General features: G+C 40.1%; 1 protein-coding gene across 1 annotated transcript in view; it reads left to right on the top strand.

Annotated features, from left to right (window-relative positions):
* Positions 1–885: 885 nt before the first annotated feature.
* Positions 886–16020, top strand: part of aldh1a2 (aldehyde dehydrogenase 1 family, member A2) — a 28379-nt gene continuing 13244 nt past the window's right edge. The window contains exons 1-6 of the mRNA XM_082540064.1: positions 886–1136; positions 8667–8771; positions 10323–10463; positions 11015–11144; positions 14552–14613; positions 15293–15421. Coding sequence (XP_082396190.1) covers positions 1020–1136; positions 8667–8771; positions 10323–10463; positions 11015–11144; positions 14552–14613; positions 15293–15421 — 684 coding nt within the window. The 5' untranslated portion in view covers positions 886–1019. The remainder of the gene's footprint in view (positions 1137–8666; positions 8772–10322; positions 10464–11014; positions 11145–14551; positions 14614–15292; positions 15422–16020) is intronic.

The following is a 16020-nucleotide window of genomic DNA, read 5'->3' as shown; positions in this document are numbered from 1 at the left end:
TTAATACGCGTGGATTTTCTTTAAATCCTTTAGTTTTCCCAGATAGGGCCTCTTTCGGCTAATTGGAGGATGTATATTGGCCGGTTTTGAAGGAGGCGCTGGAAGGAATTATCACCTACAGGACAAATCTGTGCCAACAATACCCCGCACGCAGGAACAATTGCTCCAGTGCGCATTTGCATGACATCTCAGGCCGTGGGGAGGTTGTGTTAGGCAAATAGGACTACATGGTGACTGTGAGGCGAAAGGTGGTGCGACACTTTAATGTCACTTAGGAAAAGGTTAATGACGGTGTAAGTGTGAGGTTATGGTGTGCTTTATGTATGAGGGGTTGTTTTGTTGACTGTGGGATCCGAGAGACAGAGTTAACTTTTAATCTGAGCCGAAGCAAGGCGCTTAAAGGGCTCAGAAAGACCGATATTTGCACATTTACAACTGCAAGACAACAGGGCAAACTCCGTTTGCGGCGAAGGAGCAAGCGATAAGCTCCAGAAACTAATGGACCCTGTTGCGAGACTGGTTTACCCAACAAATATGTTGGCTATTACGCTTTAGTAACTCTCTGTTTCCCTGAAGGGCCCATTTATATTAACTATATAAACTTGGCATAGCTTTTACATGCTGAATTGTTATTACCATTGAGTAATACTACACTTGTGACTATCATAACAATCCATTTCAGACTTTCTCGAGTATGAGCGTGGTCTATTTGTACATGTAACAGGATGAATTAGTGTAGAAAAGCGTCAGCTGTTGGTGAGTGAGAACACTGGAAACTGAGTGCACCGGGAGTGTGAGGTGGGTGGGGTGGATGTGTTCCTCCTCCTTAACACGTATGGCTTTATGTAAATGCTTGAATTTATTTTTCAAAAGGACAGCCCTTTTCTTTACCCAATGAAAATGAACCGCTGCTGACACCTGGCTATAAACCCAGGAAGGAGTCCAAAATCTCAATCAGAACTGTGCTGAAAAAACCCAGAGAGGCGCAGGCAGGCAAGACGAGCGCAGAGACGGCCGCGATGACTTCCAGTAAGATCGAGATCCCGGGAGAGGTGAAGAGCGACCCCGCTGCTCTCATGGCATCGCTCCAGCTGATGCCCTCACCGGTGCCCAACCCGGAGATCAAGTATACCAAGGTCTGTGTCTCTCCACAAACCGCCGCCGACCGAGCAGAGTTTATTTTACGCGTAACGACTCACAGCCTGTACGCGCAGATCTTAAACCTAAACTTGGAAATCTTTAGAAGTAAAGCGAGTTTGTGAGTCAGCAGCTGGAGCTTCAGTGTCAGAGCGTGTGGCTGAAAGCAGACTAGAGGTGATGAAAAATGATCCAGCAGAACTTTAGAGCTTTAAACCTGGCGCGCTGCAACTTTTAATTAGATTGTTTTTCCGCTCGCACGCGCTCAGAGATGATCATTAAATCTTAAACAATCCGTGCGCGACTCACTGAAGCGGTGACGAGCGTGTGGCTGATAAAACACGTTTGATTAATATTTTTAGATTGTTGTGTTCTCTAGATAGGCCCATCGCTTCGTGCATTTTGAAACACAACTGGTTTCCTAACACAGTTCAGCCTTTTTGTTCTTAAAAAAAATTAAACATGGTTAATTGGCCTGGTTGTGCTTGTAGTTAAAAGTGCGCATGGTGCACAACGGCTATGATTTTAAGTAGACGCCAACAACGTATTAACAAAGGGCGTGTCATAGTTTGACCGTGTTTTAAGAAGTGCACCACATGCTAAACTTTTACAACACTGAGTCACGTGGCCAATTTTTTCCGCCGTTTTAATGTAGTTTTTATATTTATTCCATCTGGAATACATTATCCCTAATATCACAGGCCAACCTCATTCCAGGTTACAGCGTGGGAAAACAATTTATAAAATATACTTTAAAGGGGTATAAAATAATGATACTGGGAGACTTGAACCATGTATTGAACCACTGGTTTTTATTTAGTCTATTTTTATTTTCCTTCCTATGTGTTCTCGTCATATTCACTGAGTCGATTTACTGTTATTATTACGGCCCAGGATCATATTAGGCATCAGCTAAAAAGAAAAAAAAAACCGCAACCAAAATAGTTTCTACCTGATCTTTAAGCATTTTTCTATTAATGACATGAGTGATGGCAGCACACTCAGGTCAAATGTTTCCGTTTCTTTTATCTAAGAACAACATATTTAGTGAGGAAATAGTTTAGAATTAAAATTTATTTAAAATATATTTTCTATTGTTCTTTCCTTTTTCTTTTCTTTCTTTTTAAAGATATATATATATATATATATATATATATATATATATATATATATATATATATATATATTAAATATATATATATATATATATATATATATATATGGTGAATTGCTTAATCCTGCTTGAATAAATAGATGTCTCTTAAAAAAACAAAACAAAAAAACATTAATTAATCGGATGATGTCACTTTAAGCCTCTGGGCTTTGAAAGTGAGTCATAAGTGATGAGTCACATGAAAAACTGGCATGATATGAGTTGTTTTGATTTGGTTTGATGTCTAGATTATCTTCATTCTTTCAGTTTTATTTTTTATTCATGCTTATGTTGCTGCACTTTTAGGTAAATTCACAGTATCAGTAGCAGAGGTTTGATCATCAGTCTGAGCAGCCTGATTGTGTCTTGCTGCACTTTGTCGCTACTAAAACAGTCTTTTAGCTGCAGAACAAGTGTTTTTATGATTGTAAGATTAAAGGGCATCTCGTGCAGAGGACAGGCTGATGATAATGTGGTGGAAGTTCATTTGCTTTTATAATTGCTCTGCGTTAACACATACCTCAGTGTTTTAAGTGCAAAGGGCACACTACTGCTGCCCTGTAAAGACAATGGTGTGTGTTGTCCTGCTAAAAGCTTTTCATTCCCTCTCAGTGCAGAATGTTAGTTAAAGGAGTGGAAACAACAGTGTACAGGAGGAAATTTAGGAAGCGACTTGGTGAATTAACCCCCAGGAATTTGGATCATCCAGTCCCTGATGGTTTGGTGGACATAGGGGGCAGAAGGGCCCTGATTTATGGGCACCCCTGGCGTGGACTCTCCTCACACCCTGTTCCTGTTCTCCTCCCTGCTGACTGCAAAGGAATCAGCCCACATTGTTCACTGATGCAGTCCTTTTCCCTCAAATATGATTTTTAAACACATTTTCTGCAACATAAAGGCATCTGAAACTTTTTCCAACTTAATGAGAATTCAAAAACTTTAATCAAACTTTGATCGCAGTGACTTTTCTTTGCTTTGCAATGCAAAGATCAGATGACTCCGGAAGCAGAGATATGCTGATCCATTATCGTGCTTCAACAGATCTATAACAGGGAAGCATTTGATTAAAACAAAAGGGATAGTTCAGCCAAGGTTTGCCCCTTGTCCTTTTCACCAAGTCACAAACCACTCACAGTGAAATTGTGTGATCGTATCAAGATATCTTCCTGCTTGGATGCAAATCATATTAAAGTGGCATTTATAGTTTTTTAATACCTTCAGGAGACTTTGTAGTTTTAATAAATACTCTAAAACCTTGAAAAGAAAGCATACCCCCTCCCATCCTCTACCCCCACATTTCTATTATTAAAAGGATCCAACAGCTGGGTTACAAGACAGAAAGAGTTTAAAGCCTGATATTACCACAACGGAAGCCATAAATAAGAGGACGATGATAGCTATTTATTGACATTTTCCACTTGTGCCAGAAGTGGAGAGGAGAAAGACTGATAAATAATTAAGGAGAAAGTATCCCTGCTCTTTGTTGTGGTTTTTCACACTGTTGAGTGGTAATGACTTGTTAAAACAGACACTCGGTGGGACAAATTTAACAAGAAAGGCCCAGCTTTGTTTCTTCTGCTGTGGATGAAGAGTCTATAAAATGTTTTTACATGTGGTGAGAAGAGAGGATTTAGAGGTATTTTACGACATTTTTATTTAGTTATTCTTAAACGTTTGCACATGTCTTGTCTTTCTGATATTATAGAGACTTTATTAGAGACTAGAAACTACAAGAATGCTCCACAAATGTTAATATTAAGCTTCTGATAAAAATGCACTTTTGTATTTGTGTTCATAGCACAAATAAAGTGAGAACGCATCTGAAGAATTGACAAGGACCAGATTCAGTGGCCTTGTTCACCGTCTGAGTTACAGATCTCTTAATCTAATCAAGTTATAAATTTTCATTGTTGCTTTACTCGTGGTGGCATTAGTGCACTTTCACCATAGGAACCTGTGCAGAGCCCCTCTGATGAAGACCCATGAATTTGTAAAGCAGTCTATGCACAGACATCCACTCAGTGTGGATGAATAAGAGACTCCATCAATCTGTCACTGATTGAGATAGTACAGATGGAGGCTTGGGGCTCCCCGATGCTAGGTGCTGTCCACCGGGGTGTAAATTATGACCCTGCCTCACTGTGTGGGTTAGTGGCCCTGCCTTGCCAGAGTCTGACCTGCAGTTCTGGAGTTTTTCACTTCAAAACCACCATCTTACCGCGATCAAGATCAAACAGAGGCAAAGTTAGTGGATACTGTGCAACTAAATGATTTATCACAACGAGCACAGCAAGATCCCCTCCCTCCTTTCTGTGCCTTTGCTTTCACAATCTCCTCGTTCGCACACACATGGCTGCGTACTCTCTAAAACACATCTCTTTGATTGTGACAGGGTAAGTGTGCACCGCCATTAATGTGTCCATTGGTGTGAAATGCCTGCTTGTGCAGCGAGTGTAAATTATCATCTTAGCAGACACGTCAACATCATGTCCCCTGTCTCTTAATCACTTTTTAAGGAAGAGCAGTGACAGCGAGGTTACCCTGTTAACTTCCCATACCTTCAGTCTGCGGCCCTCCTGACAAGAAAACGTGTAAATCCTTACGGTGTCATTATGAAAAACACTTGGCTTCATAAATCTGTTGGAATGGGCTCTTTTTCGCCGGCGAGCACAACACGACACAGCAGAGACCGCTTTTCTAGATGTTTATTTGTCCGTGGAAAAAAAGCATGACATTTCTTTATAAATTACTTCCTCCTTGTCCAGTGATCCCATGAGTGAAACTATGTTAAAACGTTCTTTAAAACCTCCCTTGACCTGAAATATAAAGAGTGGTTAAGTACACAGGAAACCCATCAAACCTCAAATGGTAGAAAAAACACCACGAGTGAGAGGAGAGGTCAGTTTTATTGTTGATTCATGGAAATTAAGCCGCACATGGTCTCGAGGTTTTTTTTCTTTGTTTTATTTTGCTCTGTCTTTCATTAGGACTGCAGATTAAGCTCTTCTAGGTTTTGCAGTAAATAATATTCATATTGAGTCTGATAAAAATTGAGCGTTAGTGTTGGGATTCATTGCCGGCCGAATAAATCTGCCCAGAAACGTTGTCACACTGGCACCAGCATCACTTCTGGGGATGTTATTAGAAAGGTGTGCGTTGTGTTAAGCTTGTTTCTTGCTTAACGTCGTTGTCAGGACAAACAGCCTTTATCAGTTGCCTACTCAAATTGACAAGACAAAGGCGTTTGCCAGGCAGTGACAATGAGGCCGCCCTCGCCAAACCCGAGAGGGCAGGGTGGCATTGTCTCTGGGTGTGTGAATGAAAAACATGAAGGCTCCACGGTGTCAGACATGTGGAGAGGAGTAGGAGAAAAAAAAAGAAAAAAAGAAAATACCAGCTGGTCTCCACTTTCACATGCTCTCCACTCACTTGTAACAGTAGTAATTATAAGAGTTTTGAACGCCATCCAAAACCAGAAAGGAAATAGAGGTCCTGTGATAGGGGAGGATATGAAACTTCCTGCGCAGACGAGTGTTGCAGGTGCCCGTAGGATTCATCTGGCTGTGGAATCTTGGCGTGTTGTGTGTAAACACACACGTATGTAAACCTTCACACACACACACGCGCGCACACACACAGACGCCCCTAAACCCCCGCGCCCCCTCTGTCCAACCGACGAGAAACGAGTAGCCTTACATATTCTTTCAGCATGTGAGCTGTGAGAAGAAGCAAAGAGCCAAACAGATGTTTTGTTGGCTGCATGAAGTATTTTGGCATTTCATACTTCCCGTTACAGTTCACTCCGAAAAAATGAATCGACACAAATACCGCACAAAGTTTTTATTAACGTGGAAAAAAAGAAGGAAAAAAAGGAAAAGTCGGTATCGTTTACATTTTAAACTTTGTGTAACATGAACAAATCCTGATTTTAACGTTAATTTATTTGTTGTTGTTTTTTGTAATTACAGAAAATTAAAGCTGAATTGAAAAAAATACAATCTTAAATTGTAGTTGTTTATATTGTGCCTCATCTTTTTGTGATCCCCATCCCTCGCAGGCTCGTACCGGATGATGGGACCGGCGATTTTTATAGAAAAGCAAGAGATTTGCTAAATGTTTGCAGCTGCTCTGTGACCCATGCAGAAAGCCCTGACCTATAGGCTTACTCATCCACATCAGGCCTCCTCGTTATTATTCAAGCAACATATATTGGACTCAGTTTTAATCCTCTCTCCCATTTGTATAAAAAGCTGCAGAACTAGATCTTTAAAGAGTTTTTCATACCTCTAGTTTAAAATGAAATATAGAGTAAATAAAACCTGGGATTATTTGTATCCATATTAATTATTTTCTTTCATCTTGCGTGCACTTTTGGGATTTTAGGCCCTGAATGGCAGCACAGACTTTCATAAACATGAACCTATCATGTGAAGTGATAGTAACGACCCCGCAGGGAATGGGAAAGAAAACACAATTAGTCATTTGAAAATGTGAACCCTTGCACTTGCTTTTTCATCCTTGCGTTCTTTGCCCCTCGTCCAAATGATCCTAAAAGCAATTTTAAGAAACCTTGAGAGTTGATTTACGACTCCAGCCTGTCATCTTAATCAAGTCTCTCAATGGAACGAGACAAAAGTCTAACACCAGTCCGAGCCCAGCGAGAGGGCTGAGCCAAACGGCGTCTGACAGTTGTCCTTTTCTGGCTGTGATTTAGGTGGGGCCTGCTCCACTGTTGTCGTGCTTCATCCGTTCTCCTTTAGCAGCATCTTGTGAGAGGGGTTACGCCATGCATAAAGCTACCCATGGTCTGCATTCTTGCTCGGACTGTTGAGGCTGTCAGGGGGCTCCTCTGATTTAGGGCGCCCCACTTCAGTGGCCCCTATAAATTTAAAAACTAATTCAGTGCTCTACAGGACTTTTTGTTTTTGTAGCTGGCCCTCTGCTCCTTATTGTTACTGACAATTTTATGAAGTGCTCTTAATGAGCAGCAGATTAAAGGTGGCCTCTGATGGTAGGCGCCTGAGAATACCAGGCTGGTAGAGGGAGAAGTTACTCAGGCCTTTGTGTGGGGGACGGTTTGGGGGTAAGCAGTGCAAAGGAATGATAGGAAAATGATCGTGTACTGTATTTTTTTGCCTTGTGAAGTGGTACATGGAGATACTGAACACCTTAAACATGTGAATGCGAGGTAATCAGATGCAGAGTCCACATTATGAGCCAGTGAGCCGTGGGAATGATACGGAGGAGGGATTGAGGGAGGGAGGGGGGCAGAGTGATGTGTTTTTACTGTGACTCCAACGGTTTTCAGGAACTTCGGCATTTTATACCAGCCCGAAAGTAAACACAGCTAACACTTTACAGCCAATTAAATAGTACTTAAAGCCCGGCGTTTATGGAGGTAAACATGTTGGAGAGTTTAGGGAGGCTACAGCCAGTGGGATACTTGAACCCTGCTCTCAGGTTTGCTCTCAGTACATCAGAACTCCTCTAAAGTAGAAGGAGGGTAAGAGCGAATATATACACAGAGGGATTTGTGCCAGCAGATGTTCTCCTTGCACTCTATCTATCAGGCAGACTGACAGCCATTAAAAACAGTGTGAGTAAGTCAGCCTAATGAATCCAAACATGTCAGCGGGGAAGGAGGTTTTTGTCGCTGACCTAATATGCTGGAGGTACGTTTAAAATTACATATGACACATACATGTACTTCTGTGTCATAACTCTCAGTTTTGGAGTTGTGTAAACATTTATTTTTCTTTTTGCTCGGCAAAGATGTTGCATATGTCTCGTGTTGGAATCCAAGGACTTGCTGTTTAACGGAAGACTTGCTTTAACGCATCACAGAAACCAAGTGCAGCACGTGTTTTATGATCTCGTAAACGAGCAGCGATGTTGTGAAACGTGTGTCTGTGTGCTTGGGGGGTGGGGGGGCGGATTGTGTAGGTGGGTGGGGGTCGAGTGTGTGATTGGGATTTATCTGTACCCCCACATCCACCCACCCCCTTTGTCTGGATGGTGGAGCACTCCCTAGAGAGCAATGCTGAACAGACAGGAATCTGTGTCCAGATTTCCAGAGATTCTCCCTGGACGTGTCGCTGCGTGAGAGCTGTTTTTCTTTCGCAGTCCACAAACACATAGCTGCAGCAAAATGGTGAAATGAACGCATTACTTAATATAATATAAATATTTTTAAATTAAAAAAAGAGCAGCCATTGTTGCACGCTCATGCTTAGCATGTTTGGAAACTGCCTTTTCAGGCTTTCAGTGCTACGTGTGAAAAGGATACATTCCAATAATAATTTTGCCTATTTAATGAATTTAAAATGGGTTATATCTCTTACTAAAATGCCCAAATTATCTTCTTCTTTTTTTGCAGATCTTCATCAACAATGAATGGCAGGACTCTGTTAGTGGAAAGGTCTTCCCTGTCTACAACCCGGCTACTGGAGAGCAGATCTGTGAAGTCCAGGAAGCAGACAAGGTAAATGTTATACAATGTTTTATGGTGGAGTATTATTATAAGTATTACATTACATAAGTATAGTTAAACCAAGTAAATGGTTAAAGTCATTACTGTTGATGGATGTAGAAGTTTTTATTGGTAAAACTAATTTTTAACTTGTTCATGTTGGACTAGCGTGCAGGCTTAAACAACAAAAGCAAGCGTTTAGTGGATGTTAGACAATATACAAGATAAAAAAAGATAAAAAAAGACAGAAAAGATAAAGGCAGAACTACACACACACACACACACACACACACACACACACACACACACACACACACACACACACACACACACACACACACACAGGTGGGAGGGTAACCCAAGTGAACCTCATGGGGTGGGGCAGATGATCCCAAAGGACAGAAAGCAACATGAGCAGAAAGTAAAACCTCAACAAGACCCTTGATGTTCAGCAGATACATTCACATGATGTGCAAACACAGAAGAGATAAATGCAGCTAGAAATAACAAATTATTCTTAAAGTTTTTCTTAATTCATTTGCTCCATATTTTTATTCTTGGGCTTTAAAAGAGTAGCTTTAAATTATTCATAGTTCAGTGTTATCTTTATTAATCATATACTTGGCCTTGCTCCATTCCCTTAGTTCATCAGTTTAGCCCCTCCCACTTAAAGCCAGTTTTCTTTTGATTGGCTGTCTCTCACAAACAGCGGGTTTGAACAGCTGCCAGCGTGGCCTCTGTACTCACAGTACAGTACTTTGAGATGAAAACGTTAGGATGCCCTCTCTTTCTCTTTCTCATCACACAGAGCCAAGAGTTAAAAAAAAAAAAAAAGCTGGTGTAAACTGAGCATGCAGTGAGGTCTGGAGTTTCTGGCTCACAGGGATTACTTTTATACATGATGACCTAATTTTCTGAAACTTAAGCCATGTTTAAAGTGAGCATGTAACAGTATATATATTTGAAAAGCATAATGGAGCTACCTTAAATACATGTAGTACAGTAAAAAGAATAATGAATTTCTCTGTACTTAGGTTTCAGCGCTGGAGAGTCTAACAATGAAAGGTGGGGGGGGGGGGGGGGGGGGGGGGGGTTACCCATAATCAGGAAACATATCACTTCATTTGCATCGCAAAGATTTAAAAAAGTCACACTTTAGGGTTAAAGTTGAGACTTTCTGTGTATCTTAGTGAGTGCCCTGTAAAAGGTTAACCATCTTTTTATTGGATAGGGCAGTGCAGAGAGTAGGAAAGTGGGGAGAGAGTGAAAACATGCAGGAAATGGTCTGTAATGAACTCCAACTCTGGCTCCTGCAGTAAGGACGCTATCCTTTGGTACATGCGTTGCATGCTTAAACAGGTATAGCAATAGTGTTGGCCTGGAGTCTAGTCTTTAGCCGTCATACATGAGTGAAATAGCTGGATCTGAAATATTAAAGAAAAGCAAAAGCACAATATGAGACAAATCATCTTCAGCATTCAGCATATACACTTCTATGTCAGATGTAGGCCTGCTAAAATGCAGAGACAGATCATGAAGTGACATGTTTTTTTCCCCCTGTAGGCTGACATTGATAAAGCCGTGCAGGCAGCTCGCCTGGCCTTTTCTTTGGGCTCTGTGTGGCGAAGGATGGATGCTTCAGAGAGGGGTCGACTGCTGTCCAAACTGGCTGACCTGGTGGAGAGGGACAGTGTCTACCTAGCAGTAAGTGGACAAATACTGGGAATGTTCTCTTATTTTTCCTCACATGTTATTAAATGCATTTTATGCCTTTTGGAAAGAAGGATCTACAGTTGCTTTTGTGCTTGATAGTACAAATACATGCAAATTCTATTTATCCCCTTCGTATATTTTATTTATATTGTCTCTGTATTTATATATGTGTGTGTGTGTGTGTGTGTGTGTGTGTGTGTGTGTGTGTGTGTGTGTGTGTGTGTGTGTGTGTGTGTGTGTATATATATAATATTCTGTAACTCTGTAACTTCTGTCGGTGCTGTGCTTTTTTGGAAATCGAATTTCCCAGAGGAACCCACCCGAGGGATTAATAAAGTTCTATCTTATCTTATCTTATCTTATCTTATCTTATCTTATCTTATCTTATCTTAAATGTCCTAAAGCGAGCATATTACTGCCGTATTTGTAGTTAAGTGTTATCTTAGTGTCACATTTCACCCATGGGTGCGTGTAAAAAACAGTATGGAAATATGTGAAGATCAAAAGGTTATATCACATATTTGTCCCTCGTCTCTCTTCAGACTATTGAGTCACTGGACAGTGGAAAGCCTTTCCTGCCCACTCTGTTTGTGGACCTCCAAGGAACCATAAAGACACTGAGATACTTTGCTGGATATGCCGACAAGATCCATGGTACTTCCATTCCAATGGGTAAGAGCCATTTGGACTGAGAGAGATGAAGGGTACTAGCAGTTAAAGAAAGGATTAGTCAGATGGTATTAAAGAAAGAGCCAGGTTTGTGTTTTTGTGTTTGTTCCTCTGACTTTTTGGTACCAAAAAACAAACAAAAAACGCAACAACACTCAACTGAAATTGCAAACTTAACATATATGATTAGTCAGGATTTAAAAACTGAAGCATGTGTGGAAGATCTTTAAATCTACTTCTTTCTTCTAATGGCCAGCAGGGGGCGACTCCTCTGGTTGCAAAAAGAAGACTGACTGTATAGAAGTGTATGAGAAAGATCACTTTCTTTCTGATCTGCTCTTTGACCTCAGTAAACACTTTCCTTGATTAATAAACCAGTTAAACGCTTAAAGATTGCAACATGATGTTTATTTTGTCATTTTTAGTTCCCATTTAGAGAAAATCTATGATAATGAAAGATATGCCTTAGGGCGTGGCAACCTGTAGTTGATAAATCAATTCAATATGAATGCAACACGTGGCTCTTTGCATCAGCTTGAAGTTTCAATACAGAATTCCTCAAACAATTGTTGATGTTACACTGTGCACATTTTTTACACAGTCTGTCATTCAGATTTAATGTGTCAAACCTCTTAGACAATAGTTAGCTGTTTGTTGTGAGAAGTGAGCAGCTGAAAGTAGCTTTAAATTCTCCACTAACTCTACTGAGAGCTTTAGCAGGCACGGTTTTATTCTGAGACCCGTTTGGTATCAGTAAAAGGTTTTAATTGTTATTGTGCATTACTGGGGTGTCAGGAAAATGAAATTAAAATAAAACAAAATAAAAAAATAGTTCCCTGACCTGGAAAATCAATACGATCGCTCTTTGAAGTCTGTTGATCAACTTTACTTTTATTATTGTTACATGTGCTAATTGAATTTGGGATATATTATTATATTGACTGTGTTCCACACAAAGTGACCTAGATTAGTAAGTTATTATATAATTTACAACCAGTGCCTGATAACAAATGCAGCAAATTGGTGTTTATTTTTTTAATAAATATTTTTATTGAGCGACAAATGTACATAAGTTTAAAATGACAATACAATCTGTTCCCCTGACATATTTGTTAGTTTTTCTTACATGAACAGATACAATAATACACACACACACAGTCACACCCACGCTTATATAAAATTGAGAAAAACAAACAAAACAAAAAAACCCAAAAAACCCCAAAAACTAAGAAGAAACCCAAAACACACAAAAAAAAAAGGGGGGGGGGGGGGGGGGGGGAGAGATGATATTAATCAGCTGGTAGAACGTTTAATGACTTGCAATAGTTTGAATAGCAAACCCTGTACAATACACAGGACGTACTATAACGGACATTGGATACTGCTTTCTCCCATTGCTGATCCGAAAAAATTACTCCTAACTCCCGCTCCCAAGCCCTCCTAATTTTAACAACTGAATGGACATGTAAATCCATAAGTTGTTTATATATTAAAGATATAATTGACTTCTTATTGGGTTTAAGGGATAAGAATTCCTCCCAAGGCTGGACATTTGGAAGAAGAGGGTTGGACGGGAAGAGAGCAGAAGTGCAATGCCGTGCCTGAAAATAACGGAATAGATTGGTAGCCGGAAGATTTGTTTCTGAACACAGGTCTAAAAAAGTTAAGAAAGTGCCATCTTTATAGAGATCCTTAAAAGTATTAATACCATGACGCTTCCACTGTACATAGGTACCAAAATCGGTGTTTATTATATACAACAAGCAGCTATAAACATGATTTTAAAACACTCAGAACAATAAAATAAAAAAAATCTTTGTAGCCTCCGTTAATCTTTTCCTACGCTGACTGAAAAGCATGTGGACAGTCAGGAGAACTATGTTATAATATAGGAACCCTGTAAGAGGAGCATGAGAATGCACAATTAATATAGGGATTTAAGTTGTGCAACATTAATTTTTTTTGCTTTTAAGCTACTTTAGAGACCTTTGACTAGGATCATTGCATAAATTCTTGCAATATTTTAATACAAGGCTTTTTACAAGTACAGGAAATTTTAATCTTTTTTTTTTTGGGGGGGGGGGGTCTCTATTTGACATCACCATTTATTACATTTTTTAGTAAAACAAAACACTCTTTTTATTTCATTGTGTTCAGAGTTTTGCAGAAAGCTAAGCTTACATTCAGCGGGTGAAGGTAACAAATTGGTAATCAATCTAAACACATTAGAGCCAGCTGCCAGTGTTGCCCCTCTAAAGCAGCTGAATCTGAGGGTGGAAGAGAAGAAAGTTGGCTGTGTGTTTTAAAAGGAAGAAAAAAAAGAATGAGAGAGACTGAGAGGACATGGAAAACATCCTGATACCGCTGTATTGTCCCTCTCAAAGCTTCTCTTGTACGCTGCTGCCAAACCAACCACGGCGAGTGTTTTCCCAGGGCTTTGGTCTAAGCTTTATTCCACTTGTAGGCTTTCAGAGTAAATAAATAAGGGTATTCCTGTAGCCTGTATGATGTAAGTAATCATGTTTGTTCACCTGTTAGAATGAGGCGCAACACAGCTACCATGAGCTGCTCCTCTGCAGCTATTTGTCTTGCCTGTTATGCTGATACTGTGGTGTTAAATTTATATCAGAGACGGCATGAAATGAATGGGGAGTGTCATTATGTGCAGCACCTTTGGCAGTACAGTTTGGTATCATTTACACCACCTGTGCCAAATTGAAATATAATTCATGTGCAGGCGTCATTCTTTCAAACAAGGCTTCAGATACTCGAGTTCCTCCAGAAAATGTCATGCCTACTGGGTTTGTAGATTCATTCCACAAACAATAGCAGTTTTGCAAGATCCACACTGGAATACACGGACTAAAAAAAGAAAAAGTTGAAATATGGGAATCTTACTGCAGTTTTGTATCTGTTGTCAACGTGATTGTTTAACTTGTCATCCCCCCACTGATCCTTCCAGTCCAAGTGCAACATTAAGCAATCATCAGCTGACCACTGTGGTAACAAATTTATACACACATTTCTCAATATGAATTGTTTTTCTGAAAAATGAACAAGCATGGCACACCCTCAGCAAGTACCTCCTTTTTACTCAAGTAATGCAAGAGGAATGAGCAAACCTTTCCAGCATAACACCCATCTCTATGACCTAAAACAGTTACACACATGCCTGTGCTGCTGGAGGAAACGTAATCTCTCACCAGGGTAAAGCAACAAGGAACAAGGAATGTGGATTCATTTGCAAATTAACATGTCGAGTCAACAACACCAGGGGAGTCAGGTGGTGACGTTTTTCATGTGTTTAGAGGGATTTTTTAGTATTTCCTATTAAGTGCTTATTTGTTAAAGTGTTAAAGCTAGGAATAAATAACCCAGTTCTCTCTTTGCTCATGTGTGTTCCTCTACAGATGGAGAGTATCTGACATTTACCAGATATGAGCCTATTGGAGTTTGTGGACAAATTGTCCCTGTGAGTATAACTTTTCTGAAAAGTGACATGCAAACATGACAGGGAAGTGTGAAGAAAAAATAAAAAAGATGGAGTTAGCTGCGTCTAAAAGTACTGAATTACATTCTGAATTTTCCAGTAATTCCCTGTCAGCCACAGTTTTTAAATCTTACCGGTAATGCCCCGCAACCACTCCAAACCCCACCCCCTCCAGTGTGCCGGTGGCTTTGAGGAAAAGGGAACAAGAAGTGAGAAGCAGAAGAATGAGCTAAGGGATTTAACAGAGTGTGTTTGAGGAAAGAAGAATGATGAGAAAGGAGGAAAAGATCAAGGAGAAAGAGACACTGTTGATTGTGCAAGAGTGCAGAAAGCGTGTGGTTCTGTGTTGAGCCCCATGGGCTCCTGTGCAAAGCAGAAATAACACAGGCCTGTGTGTTGAACAGTGATACGGGTCTATTGCACATGTGTTGCAATTTCCCGACTTTCTCAGAATACTGTGGGAAGAGAAAATACTGTACAAGTGCCGAGAACATTTTCTCACTTGACTATGTTTAGACAGAGTGAAAATGAGAGTGAGTGACTTAAGAGCGATGAGTTATTGAACTTGACTTGTGACCACCCAGTGTGTCAGATGCATGATGTCTTTTTCCGGTGTTTGTGTGTGTGTCTCTGTGTGCGTGCGCGTGCGTGTTGTACACAGTGGAACTTCCCTCTGATGATGACAGCATGGAAGCTGGGCCCAGCACTCGCGTGTGGAAACACTGTCGTCCTGAAACCTGCTGAGGAGACGCCGCTCACCTGCCTCTACATGGCAGCTCTAATCAAGGAGGTAAATGACAGAGTCACTATGACGACAGCAAACATTTCGCACGCACAGTTTCAAGCATGAGTGCTGAACTAACTGAAACAGAATCACTTATAGATTTTATTTTGCCAAGGACACAGTGTTCACTTTGACTTTGGCCAACACTTTATTTAGACAGTTCAATGTTAATGTAACCAAAAGGCGATAAAAAACAGATGTTTAGTGAAGTGTCACATCGATTTGGTGCATCATCTCAGAGTCAGTGAAGTAGGACTTGGCCTTTATGTTATCTCCAGCCAATATAGAGCCAAAATGAAATGGTTAGTTTGCCTCAATTATGCAAATGAACTTTTTAATGATCTAAAACATACAGATTTTAGTCTCTTAATACAACAATAAAATTAATTAAGGATGATAAAAATGAAACATTTAAAATCTTTCTTTATTTTAATGAAAAAAAAAAAAGCTCAGAATTAGCATCTGTCTGGTGGGAAATGCTGCAGAAACAGTAATAATGAGATTAATATTGTGAATATCTATTTTTGCTGAGCTTTCACGCTGCATTAAAAAACCTTCATGTTGGTCTCTGTCACATAATTAAGTGTCAGAAATACAAAATAATT

Source organism: Aulonocara stuartgranti (assembly GCF_965226115.1).
Source record: "Aulonocara stuartgranti genome assembly, chromosome: 1".
Lineage (NCBI taxonomy): Eukaryota > Metazoa > Chordata > Actinopteri > Cichliformes > Cichlidae > Aulonocara > Aulonocara stuartgranti.
Note: the sequence above shows the minus strand (reverse complement) of the source record. Positions and strands in the feature narration are given on the sequence as shown.